General features: G+C 45.3%; 2 protein-coding genes and 1 long non-coding RNA gene across 7 annotated transcripts in view; 2 read left to right on the top strand and 1 right to left on the bottom strand.

Annotated features, from left to right (window-relative positions):
• Positions 1–2634, bottom strand: part of RECQL5 (RecQ like helicase 5) — a 38066-nt gene extending 35432 nt beyond the window's left edge. Inside the window, exons 1-2 of one of the 4 annotated variants that reach the window (XM_082774952.1) lie at positions 2439–2634; positions 1205–1326 (exon numbers count right to left, since the gene is read on the bottom strand). In XM_082774952.1, coding sequence (XP_082631078.1) covers positions 1205–1326; positions 2439–2565 — 249 coding nt within the window. In that variant the 5' untranslated portion in view covers positions 2566–2634. Of the gene's footprint in view, positions 1–1204; positions 1327–1573; positions 1711–2334 lie in introns of those variants that run through there. The other 3 variants (XM_082774954.1, XM_082774953.1, XM_082774955.1) reach the window with 3 other exon arrangements.
• Positions 2635–3145: 511 nt separating this feature from the next.
• The window catches only part of SAP30BP (SAP30 binding protein), a 31880-nt gene continuing 19565 nt past the window's right edge, over positions 3146–15460 (top strand). The window contains exons 1-3 of one of the 2 annotated variants that reach the window (XM_082774797.1): positions 3146–3301; positions 3466–3575; positions 6551–6598. In XM_082774797.1, coding sequence (XP_082630923.1) covers positions 3193–3301; positions 3466–3575; positions 6551–6598 — 267 coding nt within the window. In that variant the 5' untranslated portion in view covers positions 3146–3192. The remainder of the gene's footprint in view (positions 3302–3465; positions 3576–6550; positions 6599–15460) is intronic. The other variant, XM_082774798.1, reaches the window with a different exon arrangement.
• On the top strand, positions 7065–10190 carry LOC309885151. Its single transcript, XR_014318733.1, has 2 exons — positions 7065–8548; positions 9823–10190. It is a non-coding gene; the product is annotated as an uncharacterized lncRNA (long non-coding RNA).

The raw sequence follows: 15460 nt of genomic DNA, 5'->3' as shown, positions 1-15460 counted from the left end.
CTAGCACATAACATTTCAGAAGGTATGAACAGTCCTGAAAGACGGATGTCTCATCATTTCACTCAATAAGTGCTTCAGTGACTGATTTAATAGGCACTGCTTCTGCTCACAGTCAACTCTCAGCCTTCCCTATAAACTACAGAGACTAAGCTCTTGAAGGTGGGTTAGAATGAAATATATCACGATCTTTTCAGGCATAGCTTCCCCATCTCAGGGCTGAATCAGAAAACCTCTGGAGGCTCACTCCAGCTCTGTTCCCTAAGACTCACTTAGCCCATCTTCATCTACCTGTTGCTCTGACAAGTTCTGCTTCACCTGCAAATCTTACCTCTGGTAATGCGTTTAACCTCTATTTCACTGATAGAATATTTCCTGTGCTGGAGCTTAATTAGAAATTATCTCATTTGGAAAGAGTTCACTATTTGCAACACCTTTTGGAGATGCATCACCAAGCCTGGTTTTAATTCTTGATGTATATTGAGACTGCAGAGGAGTTGAACAAAAAAAAAAAACAAAGAACAACAAAAAAAAAAAAAAAAAAAAAAAAGCAAAAAACACAACAGCAGAAAAACAAAACGGCAGCCTACACCAACAGGTATCATGCAACGTTAACGCTACAGCTGCTATTATAGGGAAGTGTGAGGTGATGAAAACAGTACAAAAGACAAAATATATAAGCAAAAGGTCACACAGATGAAAGTGTTTAAGGAGGAGCTCTACTACAACAGCTTCTACCCATGACACAAAGACCACAACAAAAAGGCAGTTTGATGGAGAGCAATTTATGCCTACAAAGGCAACTTCATAATTCCCAGAGTTATTATTTTATAGGTAAAATGGAGTTCTTTTGTGGATAAAGACTCAGTTCACTACATTTGAGGTACTCTGCTGCTTTTGTACAGCACATGGGAGGTAAAAGACAACTGGAGAATATAGAAAGGATCAGTTATAAAAAACACCAGGCTATTATCAAAGAAGAAAAACCTTCTTTAACAGAGCTGCATAACATCAGACCAGAGGCACGCTAAGTTGCAGCCTCTTCACCTGTCACCAGGCTAAGGAAAACACACCAAGACATGAAGACAAGAATCCAGAGGCAGACTAACAGCAGTTTTGGGGACAGAAAGGCAAGAGGCAGCTGTGCCTCCAGAGTCTCCCAACCCCCTTCGCTGACTGCGTTCCACAGCTGACAGGAGACAGTTACCTGAATCAGTGCAATCAGAGGTGAAATGACAATGGTGATGCCCACTGCCAGAACTGCAGGAAGCTGGTAGCACAAGGATTTCCCTGCCCCTGTGGGCATGCATACAAAGACATCCTTCTCGCCTGCAAAGACAACAGAACAAAGCTCAAGGCTACTGAGTGGTGGCGAGTTCCCAGGGCTCTGCCTGGAGGGGTGGGCACGAAGGCCTCTAATCTTCGAGAAAAAGTGTATCTGTGCGTGTACCTTGTGGCATACCAACAAAAGACACTTCATTTTAGGTTCTAAAAGCATCACAATACTTTGTATGCCGGCAGTGGTTTCCTTCAAATAATCTCTGATCACTTTTTAAACGATATGAAACAGCCTTACCTAAATACCAGAAGTTACACAGAAACCAAGATAAAGAGGAGTTAAACAACTGGTCCATGGTCATGCTAATTCTCTTCTACATGAGCTGCTTTCATTCCCCCCACAGCCTTCCAGTTACGAAACCACCAGTCCCAGGGCAGATCTGTATCACACCCTGTGAAAGCTTATCCCAAGAAGCAAATCCCAACCACGTAGGCAGTATTATTTAGTAACTATTGCTATGCTAAGGAGCACCCACTTCACGCACCCACTTCACATCAGGAAGATGCCAACGCACACAGCATTGAGAGGCAGAGCCACCCTGCTCACAGAACACTGCTTTTGGGCAGTCCGTTATCAACAACACAGCTGCTGGAGATGAATGAAAACCGTGACTGTGTCCTGCACGCTGGGTTTGGTGCTGTTCTGGTCTGCATTATGAGACCTACGAGGAGAATGGACGGTAAGCAGCCTGTGTGTGTGTGTGAGCTGCCTGCCGAACCCACAGCGGTGTGCTGGTGGATGCATTAACACCTGGAAAAATGCGTGGTTCTGGTAACACCCACATAACTCACGGATATAAACCTTACCAGAGAACCAGGTCTTCTGCTGGTACCACCTGTGCCTAACACCACCACAGTAAGCTTTACCCTGCAAGTGTGTGAGTGCAAACAGCTTCAACCCCATCCGACCACAGCCAGCTGGCAGACGCCTGTGGTGCTGATCCCAGCACCACCAGCTGAGCGTTCCCCGTATCGTGTTTGTTGCAACCACGTTCTTACCAAACACACAACGAGGCGGGCAGGCAGCGCACAGCCCAGCTCGGCGACCTTCCCCTGCAGCTCAGCCGCAGGACTGACCCCGGGGGGCCGGGACCCCCGCTCACCTCTCAGCACCGCCATGGTCGCGCTCTCCTGCAGGGCCGTCCTGAAGGCCTGGAAGCCGAACACCTTCCTCAGCGCCCGCCGGGCCCTGCCCTCCGGCCCGGGGGCGACCGCGCTGCTGCTGCTCATGGCGGGGGGGTGGGGCTGCGGGCGGCACGAAGCGGCAGTGAGCGCCCCGCTGCCCCTCAGGCGAGCCCCCAGCCCCTTTCCCCTTTTTTTAATTATTATTTTGCCCCCCCCCACACCCCCTAAGGCGGCTGCCCCGCACCCTCAGGGCTCTGGGGCTCGCTCCTGACGGGACAACCGCGCCCCCCCCCCCCGGCTGAGGGGGCTCCAAGGCGCCTCTCAAAGCGCCCCCCCCCCCCCCCCAGGAACCCCCTCAGAGCCCCCCCCCCACCCGCTCCGGGTCCGCCAGGCGCTGCCCGCGGCGCCGCGCGATGACGTCACAAGCCGCTCTTAAAGGGCCAGCGCCCCCCTATTAAAAAAACAAATCCCACCCCCCAAAAAAAAAAAACAAAAAACACAAAAAAACCCCAACCCCTCCCCAGCGCACCCCCGCTCCTCCTCGTCACCCCCCAGCCTCCCCCCGCGGCCTGGCTGAGGGCTTTCGGGCGTCCTCGCTCCCCGCTTGATTTTCGCTTCCGGCCGCGCGCGGAGGGGGGGCGCCGTTGCTATGGCGACCCCGCCGCCCCCCCCCCCCCGCCCTCCCTGACGTCAGAGGCGCGCGCCGGAAGCGGCGGCGGGGCCGGGCGGAAGATGGCGGCGGCGAAGCGCAGCGTCCTGTCCTCGCTGGCCGTGTACGCCGAGGACTCGGACCCGGAGTCCGACAGCGAGGCCGGGCCGGCGGGCGGCGAGGGGGCCGCGGGTGAGGGCGGGCGGGGGGCTGAGGGGCTGAGGGTGGGCCCCGGGAGGGTGTGGGGGTGTGTGGGCGTCCCTCGTTGCTGTCTCGCTTTCCTCACGGGTTGTTTTTTGTTGGTTTTTTTTTTTCTTTATTTTGCCTTTTCTCCTCGCTTTCCGCCCCCCTCTCAGGAGAAAAAGGCGGGCTCGTGTCCGTTGGGTACGGCGAGGACGACTTCACGCGGCTGGACGGCGATGAGGAGGGCTACGAGGAGGAGGACGAGGAGGCCAGCAGGCAGTCAGTAAGTACCCCCCGGCCCCTCAGCGCTCCCCCGGCCCCACGCCGCCCACGGGCCCCCCCTGCGGCCTCCAGCACCTTCCCAGCGTTTCTTTCCACTCTGCCCCCAAGGCAGTGCCTTCTCCTCAGCGCCCAGCATCTTTGGGTGCGGGTCTCGTGCTCGTTACTAACCCGTCGATGCTCTCTGACTCCTCCGTGGAAGGCTGGCAGGGGACACGCAGCTTTTCCTTCCGCAGAGTTAGCACACCTGGAAATGCTGCCAGAGAAACGCGCTGGTGCATGGGCAGCTGGATAACCCAAAAGAGCAAAGTTCTGCAGTGTCTTAAATTATTCTTTCGTGTCTAACTCAATTTCCTACATCTGGTTAACTTGATGTAGAGGCGTTTTGTCTAGGCTTGAGTGGCTTTTGTTTGTCACAGGTGCATGGCATGTGTATAACTCCACCTGAATACCGAGGTACTTGGTGCATGGTCAGGCAGGGCACGTAGCTCGCTGCCTCGGAGTGCGGCTATAACACACAAAAGGATAAACGTTTCCGTGTCTGGAGGAGCAAAGCAGTAAGGCTTGGGAAAGTGTGGGGAGGTTCTCTTCTTTCTCATCAACCTTTTGCTTACCTCCATGTTGATGTGCTGGCCCTGCTCAAGTTTTTTGGCTACTTAGTACAGGAAGGAAATAGTGGTATTACAACTTTTTCTTAATGAAATCTATTTTATCCGCATTCATTCTCATACAAGACATTCACTGCTCCTGCTATTTGCTTCCCCAAGTAGCAGACAAGAAACTTGTCTATTTTTTTTTTATTATTATTATTTTTTTTTTTTTTTTGGTTCTGTTGCTAACTGGAAGAGGTGCAAGCAAGAGCATTCAGGGTCACTGTCTGGCTAAGCCAAGTAATGAAGCTTTACTATCACTTTAGTCATTCTCCTGTTTATATCCAAGGCTTGGGGACTCTTTCAATAAGATCCTTCTTCTATAGAAGGTGGTAGTTGTGATCCAGGTGTTTGTTGACAGCTACTTTTGTAAATGGGGTAGCTTTTACTGCACACACAATTTTCAATGTAAGTTGCAGTCATCTAACATCTGGGAGGTTCCAGGTGCCGTACAAATACCAATAATTGGTTTAGGCACTCCGGTGTTTAGCCAGCAGATCTTGCACTTATTTTCAGTTACTGTACAGCAGTTGGCAGGTTACAAAGGGTGTGTTCTCTCTAGTCTCATTGCAGGCCAGCAACATGCATTTTTTTTATATTCTTGGACCAGAATTGTGAGCTTCCTTAATAGATCCTAGTGCTGGTACTTCTAGGTTATGAGCTGTTTTTGGAAAGCGGTGCCAATTGTTTTCAGGCTGACCTGGGTTCTTATCCAAACAGCTCTGTGCTTGTATTGTCTACACTAACTGTGACTGAAAAGTTCTTTTTTTCAAGGGCAGTTTCAATAAAGATTTTTTGTTGTCATTGCTGTTGTTTCAGAGATGTCCTCTAATAGGTTAGAAAGTTTTGGGAGCTGTTTCCGTTAAGTGTCTATATCATGAATGATTCAATCTATTGTTCTTTCATTGAAAATTGCTGATCTTTTTACTATGAGTGGGAGCATGGGTGGGAGGAAAACATCTGATCAAGTACCAAGTAATCTGGTACTGTGGTTGTTCCTTTAGCTATACACTTACTGTTATTAAACTTTGCCTGTTAAGACTGAATTATGGGCACACGTTCATGTTTTAGGAAAGGTACACTGGAAAGTAGCTGAAGTGAAGAGGTTTGGTGTGTCACTTCCATGGGATATGCATGTTAATTCAGGCAATTAAAACTTACTGACATTATTGTGTGATCATTCTATAGCTTGTTTTGCCAGAGCCTGTTTGTGTGCTAATACCCAGAGGTGGGCACTTCATTGTAAGCCCTTCCTTTCAGTTGCATGTAATCACCTCACTTCTTTTTTTTGTTTTTCTTTTGGAAGCTGAAACACCAAGTTCTTGTTTTGGGGCCAAAGTTGAAACTGAGTGGTGGAGTTTGGAGGAAAACCCATTCTGCTGAGTTGTGAGAGCAAGAAAAGCTTTTTCTTTTCTGCTCCTCAAACTTGTTTTGAACCCAGACTATGTATGTGTGTTGAGGAGCATACCTGACTCTAGGATCCCCAATCAAGTAGCTCGTGGGGCAGTGGAGCAGTAGGTTTACCTACCAGTTTTGGATCAAAGCTGTAGGTTACTTTTCACGTGGTACAAAATTTTTCTTAAGGCTGAGTTCAGTAATTTAAGCTCTCGGGAAAAACTTGCCCTTTTTTCTTTGTTCCTGGGTAGAAATGAAAACTGAATGTGGACTGTTACCTAAAACTAAAGTTAGTTAGAAAACTGAAGCTAGTTCCCTTCTGTGGAGGTTCATGTCACCTGCAAGTGAGGCCGTGAGAGCACCACACAAGTAAGGAAAGATGCGGTGTCACCTGGCATCGCTGGGACTTTGAACTTGGTGCTAGGGCAGCCCCTCACCAAGCCTGCACGCTTGGTTGTGTGGCAGGCACGCCGTGTGTCCTGTTTGTGTTGCTGGTGTGTGCTTGGGAGAGTAAAATAGGCCTTGCAAACGCTGCTTTCTGCGAGTACTGCTACACAGGAGCAAGTGCAAAGCCCCTGCCCACCAACTGGAAGAAGAATTATCAGATGATGAATGCTTTTTTTCTGCAGTTTTGTTGCTGCTTATGGTCTAGCTCTGCACACTCGGGAGCTGCATGAGTTTTGCAGAGGGCGTCTTCTACTGAGTGATGCTTTTGCCTTAAAAGGGAAGCAAAACAAAAAAAAACCATGCAACTCCACTTCTTTTTGTGACTGTAGGGCTTGTTTGCTGGTCCTGAGTGGGTGGGGCAAAACTAACTTCCATTCAAAGGGTCTTGGACTACTGCTGGGCTGCCAAACACAAGCCCTTTGCTGTAAGTGCAGTTACTTGCCAAGCCTGCTCTTTAAGCTTAATCCTGTAAATTCTTGTCTTGTAGGAAGATGACGATTCAGAGACTGAAAAACCTGAGGCTGGTGACCTAAAGGTATTTGGAAGTGTGGTACGGTGGGGGAGGGAAGGTTCAGTACAAGAGGAATAAGTCTTAACAGCATGGCTTTGGTGTTCATTTCTGGTCTTCTGTAGCTAGTTTCATATGTTCCTTTTTGTAGCTGTAATGTGATTTCTGACTTTAGTTCTGGCTAATGCCAAAGGTAGTTAGCCAGTTAGGCTACGGACTGAATAACGATCAAGATCTGTGTTCATGAACTTAGTCTTCTTGTGAATTAAATCTAAGGTGGGTTTTCTGACAGCATCTTTTATATTTTGCAGTGATCCAGGAGACGTAGCATTCACTACAGAATTCTCTTATGTCTGACCAGCATCAGCTGAAAGACTTCATTTGGTTAGAGCAACTTAAGTGATCTTATGCTCCTAGAGGTCATGTCAAAATCGACTCAGGTGTCTCCTTCTCTCTGTCCTTCTAAACAAAACTGTTTTCTAAAGACTTTTTTTCTTTTTTTTTTCTTTTGAGCAAAGTGGTAAATGTGGTAAGATCCCCAGATCATTATCATAAATAGTTGAAATAATCTTTATTGTGAGGTTACATCCTGTTTCTGCTGAACAATGTGTTTAGCAGCATGTAAGAATGCATCAGGCAAAAAACACGGAGAAAGACAATGTACCAAATCCACCTGAAAATTGACGGAGAAGTGTGCATAATTTTCTCTATCAGATCAGTCCCCAGCGTAATATAAGCAGTCGTGTGGGATACAGAATGAATGACAGTTGAAAAGGCCTTTATTTTATCCAGTAGCTTCCTGAAGATGCAGACAATCTCTGAGCTCTACTTAGGAATCCAGAGGGCCATATAGCAAGCTGAAACTGCAGAGCATGTGAATTAGCTTAGGGCTTTCATGGAACCATGAGAAGGCAAATGGATGTGTTTAGCTATCCTGCTTAAATGAGATTTGTAGCAGCACCCTCTTCCAGTTTCTGCAACACTTGTATGGGTTTACAGCGACAAGCAGAGCTGAAGCTTGGCTGCTGTACTGCACTTGGTGAGGTCTCTTGCATACACGTGTGAAATACCTTGTGGTGCCCTTGGACAGAAGTAGGAGGCACTTGGAAATGGAATGTATTGTCTACTTTCCTTGCTGCAATGAAACTAAATTATGGTTTGTTTTGTGTTGTGGGGTGGGTCTTGGAAGAGAGGAAAGCCATTTCATTTTTATCCCTCTTCTGCTCTTAAATTTTTACATTATGCCTGGTTAAACATGCTAGCAAAATGCTTCTGTTTAAAAAAAAAAATGCTAGATTCAAGTAAGTACTATTTGCTTACACCTCTTGAAAGACAAATAGATGGGTTTCTCTCAAATGAGATTTGTGGTGTATGTCATCCTAATGAATGTTAGGAGGGCCCTGCTGGAAGTGTGTGCATTTCTGCCTCCTCTAGAAGGACTCTATGACTTCAGGACAATGTAGAAAAAGTTTGGCAGCTAGAGAAAGATGAAAATCAGACTAGGGTAGTTCTTGTCTGAGTAAAGATGGAAATCTTCCAGCTGAGTTGTGTGGCTTCTGCTTTAATATGTTGTTGATGCTTCACGTTAGCTTATTTAAAAAGCTTCTTGATTTCAGTGAGTTCTACATGCTACCATACAGATGCATTTTTCCCTTCTGAAGAGGAGCTCCATGTGGCTACAGAGCAGTGCCCCAGCTTCAGTGGGGAAGCAAGAAACTACCTTAAAAGAATTTGGTATCTTGAATGCATTCTGAAATAAGAACTCCTCAAGAACTGAAGTGATTGTATATGAATTGTTCTTTTTTGTTCAAAGAGAAACGTGTCAAGATTTTTATGTATTGTAAAAATGTCAGAAGAAAAGGCTGAACAGATCGTAAAAATGACAGTAAGTAGAATGGGCATCTTTCCTCTCAGCTTCTCGAATTTGGAATGTTCTTATTCAGCACAGACATGCCTGAGTAGAAACAGGCAGTTCAGGTAACAGCATTCTTAGTGGTTAACAACAAATGATGCAGGTGAGCTGAAGTGGTAGAGAAAAATGGTTATTTAGATCATAAGTGGACCACTTTTTCAGCTTCAGTATAAAGTTACCAGCTGTCAAGCTGGTGTTACCTCCCTTACAAAACTAGCTAAAATTGATTGTAGCTTTTGGCCTTCACAGATGTAAAGTAAAACACAATTCCTTCCATGTTAGCGTGGCATGGAAAGTGAGGATTTGAGAAGAATACCAGGGAGGCAAATCTGAACATCAGCAGTTTCAGACTTTTATGTCATCTTTAATTGTTGTCTTTAAGTGAAAAAGGCAGTAGCCTCCTTCTCTATGCAGTATGCTGCAAGGCAGCCCAGCGCTGTGCTGGTAACGGAGCAGGCGTGTTGTTGGAAAGCATCGTGTGGGGCAGTGATGGAGTTGCACTAGCCGTGCTGTTAAGAAATTCACTTGGGATGGGGGAGGATGGAACATTACTATAAAAGCAGCTTTACTCGCAGCAGTAGTAGATGTTTCCTATCCTCCTTTTCCACCAAGTGGCAGTGTTCTCCTGGTTCCTTCCTCATTGCTTTGAGATTGTGGTATCTGAAAACTAGAGAGTAAGAGTCATAGTTGCTCTAAAGTTAGACACGTGATTAATTTAAAATTTTACTTTGGGGTAATATTTCTTTTTGTCCCAGCTGAGGGCTGTAAACTCTTCTTCCTCCATCAATCTCATTGCAAGATGTCAAAGACATGTCTAAGTTGGTGTGGGCATCGTGTATATGGCCAGGGTGTTTCCGGGGTCTGAACCTGTGTGTAGTCCTTTAAAATGCATGACTGAGACAAACCCACTGCAAATGACCAGTTAATTACAGTCTTTTCAAGCCCTGGGAATATATTCAGATTTGCTTCTAGCATTTGCTTCACTGGATGTGTGGTGAATGAACTATTTTGAGATTCTCATTTGAATAATTCACCAGGACACTGCGTATGGAGGAGGAGTTCCCTCATTGCTGGTGCATCCCGTGGTTCGGCCTCATGCTGCAGTTGGATAGTAACAAACACAAAACCTCCAGAAACTTCAGCTGGTGCCAGTTGTGGATATAGGCTGAGGCTACTAAAAAGGGAATGCTGTGAAAACTGGCAGTGACAATTAAAATGGTAAAGTGGTGGGGGGGATAGTGGAATTTGTGGCCTTTCTCATAGCTCCAAGGGGGAGATATTTTTCTACTCCACCCTATGGTATTTAAAATTATCTTATGTTTTTTAATCTTGATTCCAGGTAGCATGCCCTTGTTGATCGGGAAAGCACATCCGTCTGTCCTCACAGCCTTTGTTCCTCACTAGCGATAACGGCAGTATAAAGGGCTGGATGGGACTGCAGTTCTCATGATCTTTTTTTTTTTTTCCTGCTTAGCAGCAAGTCACTATAAGCTTTTCAAGTTAAAATGCTGATGTCTAACTGATGTGTTCTGTCTATCCTCAAAGAGTCAAGTGGAGATTTACTATGAACCTGTTTGGGGGAAAGAAGCATAGAAGAATATTTAAGCTTCGTCAGTCATCTGAGAGTGTTCTTCCAGAACTAGCCCAGAGGATTCTGTGTTACTGAGCACCTGTGAGACAGTCTTGACCACTGTATCCTTATAACAACCCCCCCCCCAAAAAAAACACCAACAAACAACAACAATGAAAGAGAATTGTCCTCTTTAAATAGAAAAGTCAAATTTCTTACATCCTGTGACTGTTTGAGGTGCTCCCTTGGAAAATGGGAGATTCTAATCTAGGTAAAACTAATTGATCTTCCAATTTGACTCTGAGAGGATGTGTTCAGGCTCTGAAGCAGAACATGTTTGTTAGTAACCAACATCACTTCAACGGTCCCTGCTTTTAGTATTAAATAAGCAGTCACAAATGGCAAACAAAGCAAAAGCAAAGTCTTAAAGGGATTTCAGAAATAAAGCTTTATTGCTTAGAAGGGAAAAGAAATGGTCAACAGCAGCTGCTGGCAGAGGAGTGATGTTAAGATGAAATCCCATAGCCTGAATGGCAACTTTATGTTCTTTCCTCAGATGATGGAACCGTGAGTACAAAACAAAGGACACTGAAAATACCCCAAATTCGGTGTTCTGGTAGCAGTGTTGGTTTGGAGCGAGGAGGGTTAAAGGGCTCTGCAGTGTGTGCAAGTTGCTTGGGCCCCTGCCAGCAGCTGGCTATGGTTACAGCCTTGATGCAGTAACAAGATACCAGCCTTCAGAGCTCACTAAATGGACCAGCCCTGCAGGAAGAAGGAAAATGAACCTTAAATGAAATATTGACCTTGTGCTCCAAGTCTCACCTGAGGGATTCTGTACTTCATGTTGTAGGGCTGCATGAATAACAGATTGCAGGCGTTGATCGAGCCCAGCCCTTCGGCTTGGCCAACTGGAGTTTTCACAGGGGGAATCATTAACTCTTGAGCTTTGATTGCAGACTAGCCCCGCACAGGAAAGCTGATAAATATTGACACTCCCTTTGCAAGTGAATGCCTGACGCATGGTAACAGTTCTTGAAAGCAGTGGCTTGCAGAAGTAGCTAAGTTTTCTGGTTTTGTTTTAAGGCTCCCTCTGCATCTTTGTGGTGTTACAGTGAGAGGCATCCAGAGGGGGAGCTAGCAGAAAGGCGTTAAAGTTTCAGAGGAATGCTTTGTTTCCAAGCATGTCTAAGTACCATTTTTTGACAGTCATCGGAGCTGTTCAGCTCTTATTGATCCACTCAGCCTGTGAAATAATTTCCATGTGTTGTGGTGCGTAGATGTGCACCAGTACTTAAGTGGAGGCTTTTGATTGTGATGTTTATTTTGCCTGCCCATTAACCTGTTTGTTTAAATACCAAAATTATCTTGATTTCAAGTAAAAGCGATAAGGGATAAGAAGCAGTAAATGGGGGATTGTTCAGTAATGTAGTCCCAGAAGTCACTCTTATTTTGACAAGGCGTGTTAGTTTTTCTGTATTCAACATTCATTCTCAAAAGATGTCTGAATCTACTTAGTTACTTTTCTCTTAAGTGTTGCTTTTGCTCTGAAGAAGAAGGGAAAAAAAAAGTGTATTTGTGAAAAGTCATATCAATAGAGAGCTGTTGTTATATTTAGATATTCCACTGCAAAGCCTAAAAATGGAGCTGGCCTTAGTAAGCTTTAGAAAATGAATTGGAATTGTTTACTTTGGTGGTGGCAAAGTATGAAAGTTGCTTAGGAAATACCAGCCCTTGATGCATTCAGCTGCTGAGAGGGAATCCTAAAAATTCTGCTTAGAATATATTTAAGGCCACCTGACTGAAGAGTGAGTATTAAAACTACTGTTTTGCTAAATATATATATATATAACACTGTGCACTCTCAATGGCTGGAAGGGCTGTATATTATTTTTCTTGCAGAGGCTAGGTCTGGTAGGACATAACCACATTCTAAATGTGCAGTAGAAAGGCACTCCTAATGTCTCATCAGAATCAAAAAATTAAAAAAATCATTATGTTCCCCTGCCCTCCCTAATCTTGGCACTTTGAGGCTCTCTGGGTTAGTGTTTTGGCCTCTGACGGACAGAACTGGCAAAAGAACAGCCGTACTTTAAAAATGCCCTTGGGTTATGCATGGCTGTGCTAGGTGCCTCCACGCAGATTTCAGGGCTGGAGTTGAGGTTAGATCTCCAGTGGCTCGTTTCCCTCTCATTTCTGTGCCTGTGAGTACAGCCTGAAGCTACGAGTGATAAGCTGTGCAGTTACTCATTGCATTCTGTGCTCGGTTTTCCTCCTAATATACTTCTGCAAAATGCTCTCTGCACTTCCAGCTCGGCATACTTTCCCTCGTTTTGGCACGCTGTCTTCCAGAAAGTTTGGTAGTTCAGCAGGCGGCATTACACGTGGAAAGCCTTTAGGGGGAGTAGAGTTAACTCAGCCTCTAAGGCTGTCCTCTGTGCCATTAAAATGAGTGTTCAAACATTAAAACAGCTGATACCTCTCCTCCTTCCTGCTTTTAACCACGTGGCTGACCTTGGTTGATGCCAGAGAGTAGTATCAGCGGCAGGTAAATGGCTTTGCATGCAGGAACCATAGTAAAGTTCAGCATCTTTGACTTTTTTTGTCCCTTTCCCTTGTGTACTTCTGTGTCTCCAGCTCTCTCCGCCTGAGAGGGAGATAGATCACAGCATCGTTGGTCTTCAGAGCTGCCTTACCTCCTTCAGAGCTGCTGGCTTCAGTCCAGCTCGCGAGCTGTTTGGAAGATGAGACATGTCCATGGACATGCTTGTTCCTTCCTCCCCGCCAGGCATACATGCTGCAGCAGACTCCTCGCTCCCTGCAGTACTAAATACCACAGATTATTGACACAGGTGTGGCTTGCTTTTCTCCAAAGGAAGAGCCAGTTTTTTGGTTTTTTTCTGTTTGCCTTTAAACTTGAAGAAAAGTCCTCTCTGGAGCTGCTTCCCGTTGCATATTTCACCTGATAAAGGTCTGAGTTCTTCAAGTCCAGTTCTGTTGTGTTGCAATTATTTCTGTCTGCTGTACTGAAATAGCCTGGTCTGAGCCTGCACGTTGGTGCTTGTCGGAGCGAGAGTCTGAACAGTCAGCACAGATGGAGGATTGCCTCAAACACCAACAAATAGCAGAAAATAGCTCCTTCCAGCCTCCCTGTGCTCAGTACAGAAGGCTGGAAATCTGCTAAAGCTCCATGGGATCTGCTCATCCCAAGGAGGATGTTTTTACGCCCTGCCTCTTCTCCAAACCCTGAAGAAGAATTTTTGGTAGTATGTACCTGGACAGAAAGCTTGTGCAAGAAGTTAGTTGTCTCAGCTCTTTTGAGCCTTTTTCTTGTTGCTGTTGTGGCTTAAGACTTCTCACAGTCCAGCTTCACCTTTAGCTTTGTTTTGCATTGCAACAATCTGTTTGTTATTTTTTTTTTTAATAAATCAGGGTAGCTTGACACCTCAAACCGTGTCATGTGGTGCTGGTACTTGACCTCTGAATTCCTGTTCCCCTGTAGGAAGCAAAAGTGACTTGAAAGCAGAATTAATGGGCTCTGCAGATCAAGAAACCTCTCTCTGGACCTTGGTGGCTTCTGGTGGAGCCTGCTGGAAGCTATGCTGGCTGCTCTCAGAGCAGCTGTTAGCTGGCGTTCTGCTCTCGGGGGCTGCACAATCTTCATGTAGGTTGCCTTGCATGCTTGCAGTAGAGCGTCCTGGTCGGTGTTTGTGCTGTGGAGAGGCTGCACTATCTGGTCTTGTAATAAAGTGTATGCACGGGGTGATCTGGAGGCATTTAGAGTGAGGTGGAGGAGAGAAAAGGGGCAGCACACTGAGGCATGTGGCTGTGGGGCCGAAGCTCCATACCAATGCAGACATTATTAATTGTCCCTCCGCTTGGAGAACGGGAGTCTTGGCACGCAATTCCTTGACTGGAAATTACTTCTTGCCTATCTTTGTCAAATATTGAGTTAGCATATGTCAGGTGAGTGCAATCAAGTTTCAAAGAAGTTATTTAAAGGCTTTTATGGTATGAAAGCTTCTCTCTTCCAAAACATTTTCTCACTGAAATGTTTTGCCAGGTCTTAGTGTTTTTCAGTGTTTTGTTTTGTTTTGTTTTTTTTTTTCCAATAGAATTGAAATGAACTGAGGGAGTATCTTTAGACTTAATTTAGCTTAAAAACTAAGAGACAGTGTCAGCTACGCATGCTCTTTGTTTTGGTAAGGATTAGATAAGGATTTAAGCAGGAATGTCTCAGGAGTTGACTCTTTCTTGTCTTGTTCTTCCTTCCCTCATTTTGCCCGTGACAATAATATCTCAAAATAGGTTTGTACAGGCTATACATAAGCTTTCCTGAAGACGAATGCACGAGTTGATTCCCATAGGTGGCTTATTTCTAAGCTGCTGTGCTGCTCTTGCTATCTGGATCATGGTGCCTGCAGCTTTTTCTTAGTTAAATTTCTTATCCTGTGCTGGGCAGTTTGCCTGGAGCTATGTATCAGAGTTGGCAAACAGGATATGGCTGTAGGAAATGGGCTTATTTCAAGCTTTCTCTTGGGATTCTCCCATCTCACAATACAAAAAAAAAAAAAAAAAAAAAAAAAAAAAAACAAGGGGGGGGAGAATAAAAGCACTGTACTGCAGTTCCCTTACTTTCTCTTCCCCCGGACTGAGTACACGTCGCATCTACTCTTTGTCCTCTGCCTTGTAGTATGTCAACATTGAGCAGGTCTGGTGAGCAAGAGGTAGAAAGCTCTTGTCATGCGCTTCTGATATTAAATGAGAAGTTTCTGGTGTTCTCTACCTATGGGCACCTTTGATACTTGTAGAACATAACTGCTAGCCTGTTCCTTTAAAACAAAACCAAAGTCCCTCTTAAAAAAATACAACCAACCAAAAAAAAAAACCACCACCAAAAAACCACCACACGTTATCCAGAGATCTCTCTCTTGCTTGCCCACCTATGAACATTTCACCTGCTTGCTCTTACAAGGACATCTTCACTGTCAGCCTCGACAACTGTCAAGTATTCTAAGAATTTGTGCAGTTAGTTTCTTTCCATCGTTCTCAGCCAAATAAAGTTGTTGATATGTTATGAGTACAGGACATAGTCTGAATTGTAGATTGGAAGGGAAAAAACACAAAAAATTCCTGGCAGTGGCTCAGATGAGAGAAATCCATTAACAGCAATTTTACAATCCATGTACCAACTGCTGCAGCAGCAGGTCCACTGGCTACTGGTGGAAGGATTACACTCAAAAATCGTCTGCATTAGCATCTCCAGATTTATCCATCAGTGTGACTGGCCTACAGGTTCTGTGGGTGTCAGTCTAAATTGTTAAATTTGTGTCTTTGTGCAAGCAATCAGGTGAAGTAGTTGGGGGAGAGAAGAAATTCTGCGATGCAACAGCACCTCTGAAAAAAGAGC

Source organism: Aythya marila (genome assembly GCF_965140915.1).
Source record: "Aythya marila genome assembly, chromosome: 18".
NCBI lineage: Eukaryota > Metazoa > Chordata > Aves > Anseriformes > Anatidae > Aythya > Aythya marila.
This window is presented reverse-complemented; position numbering and strand designations above follow the sequence as displayed.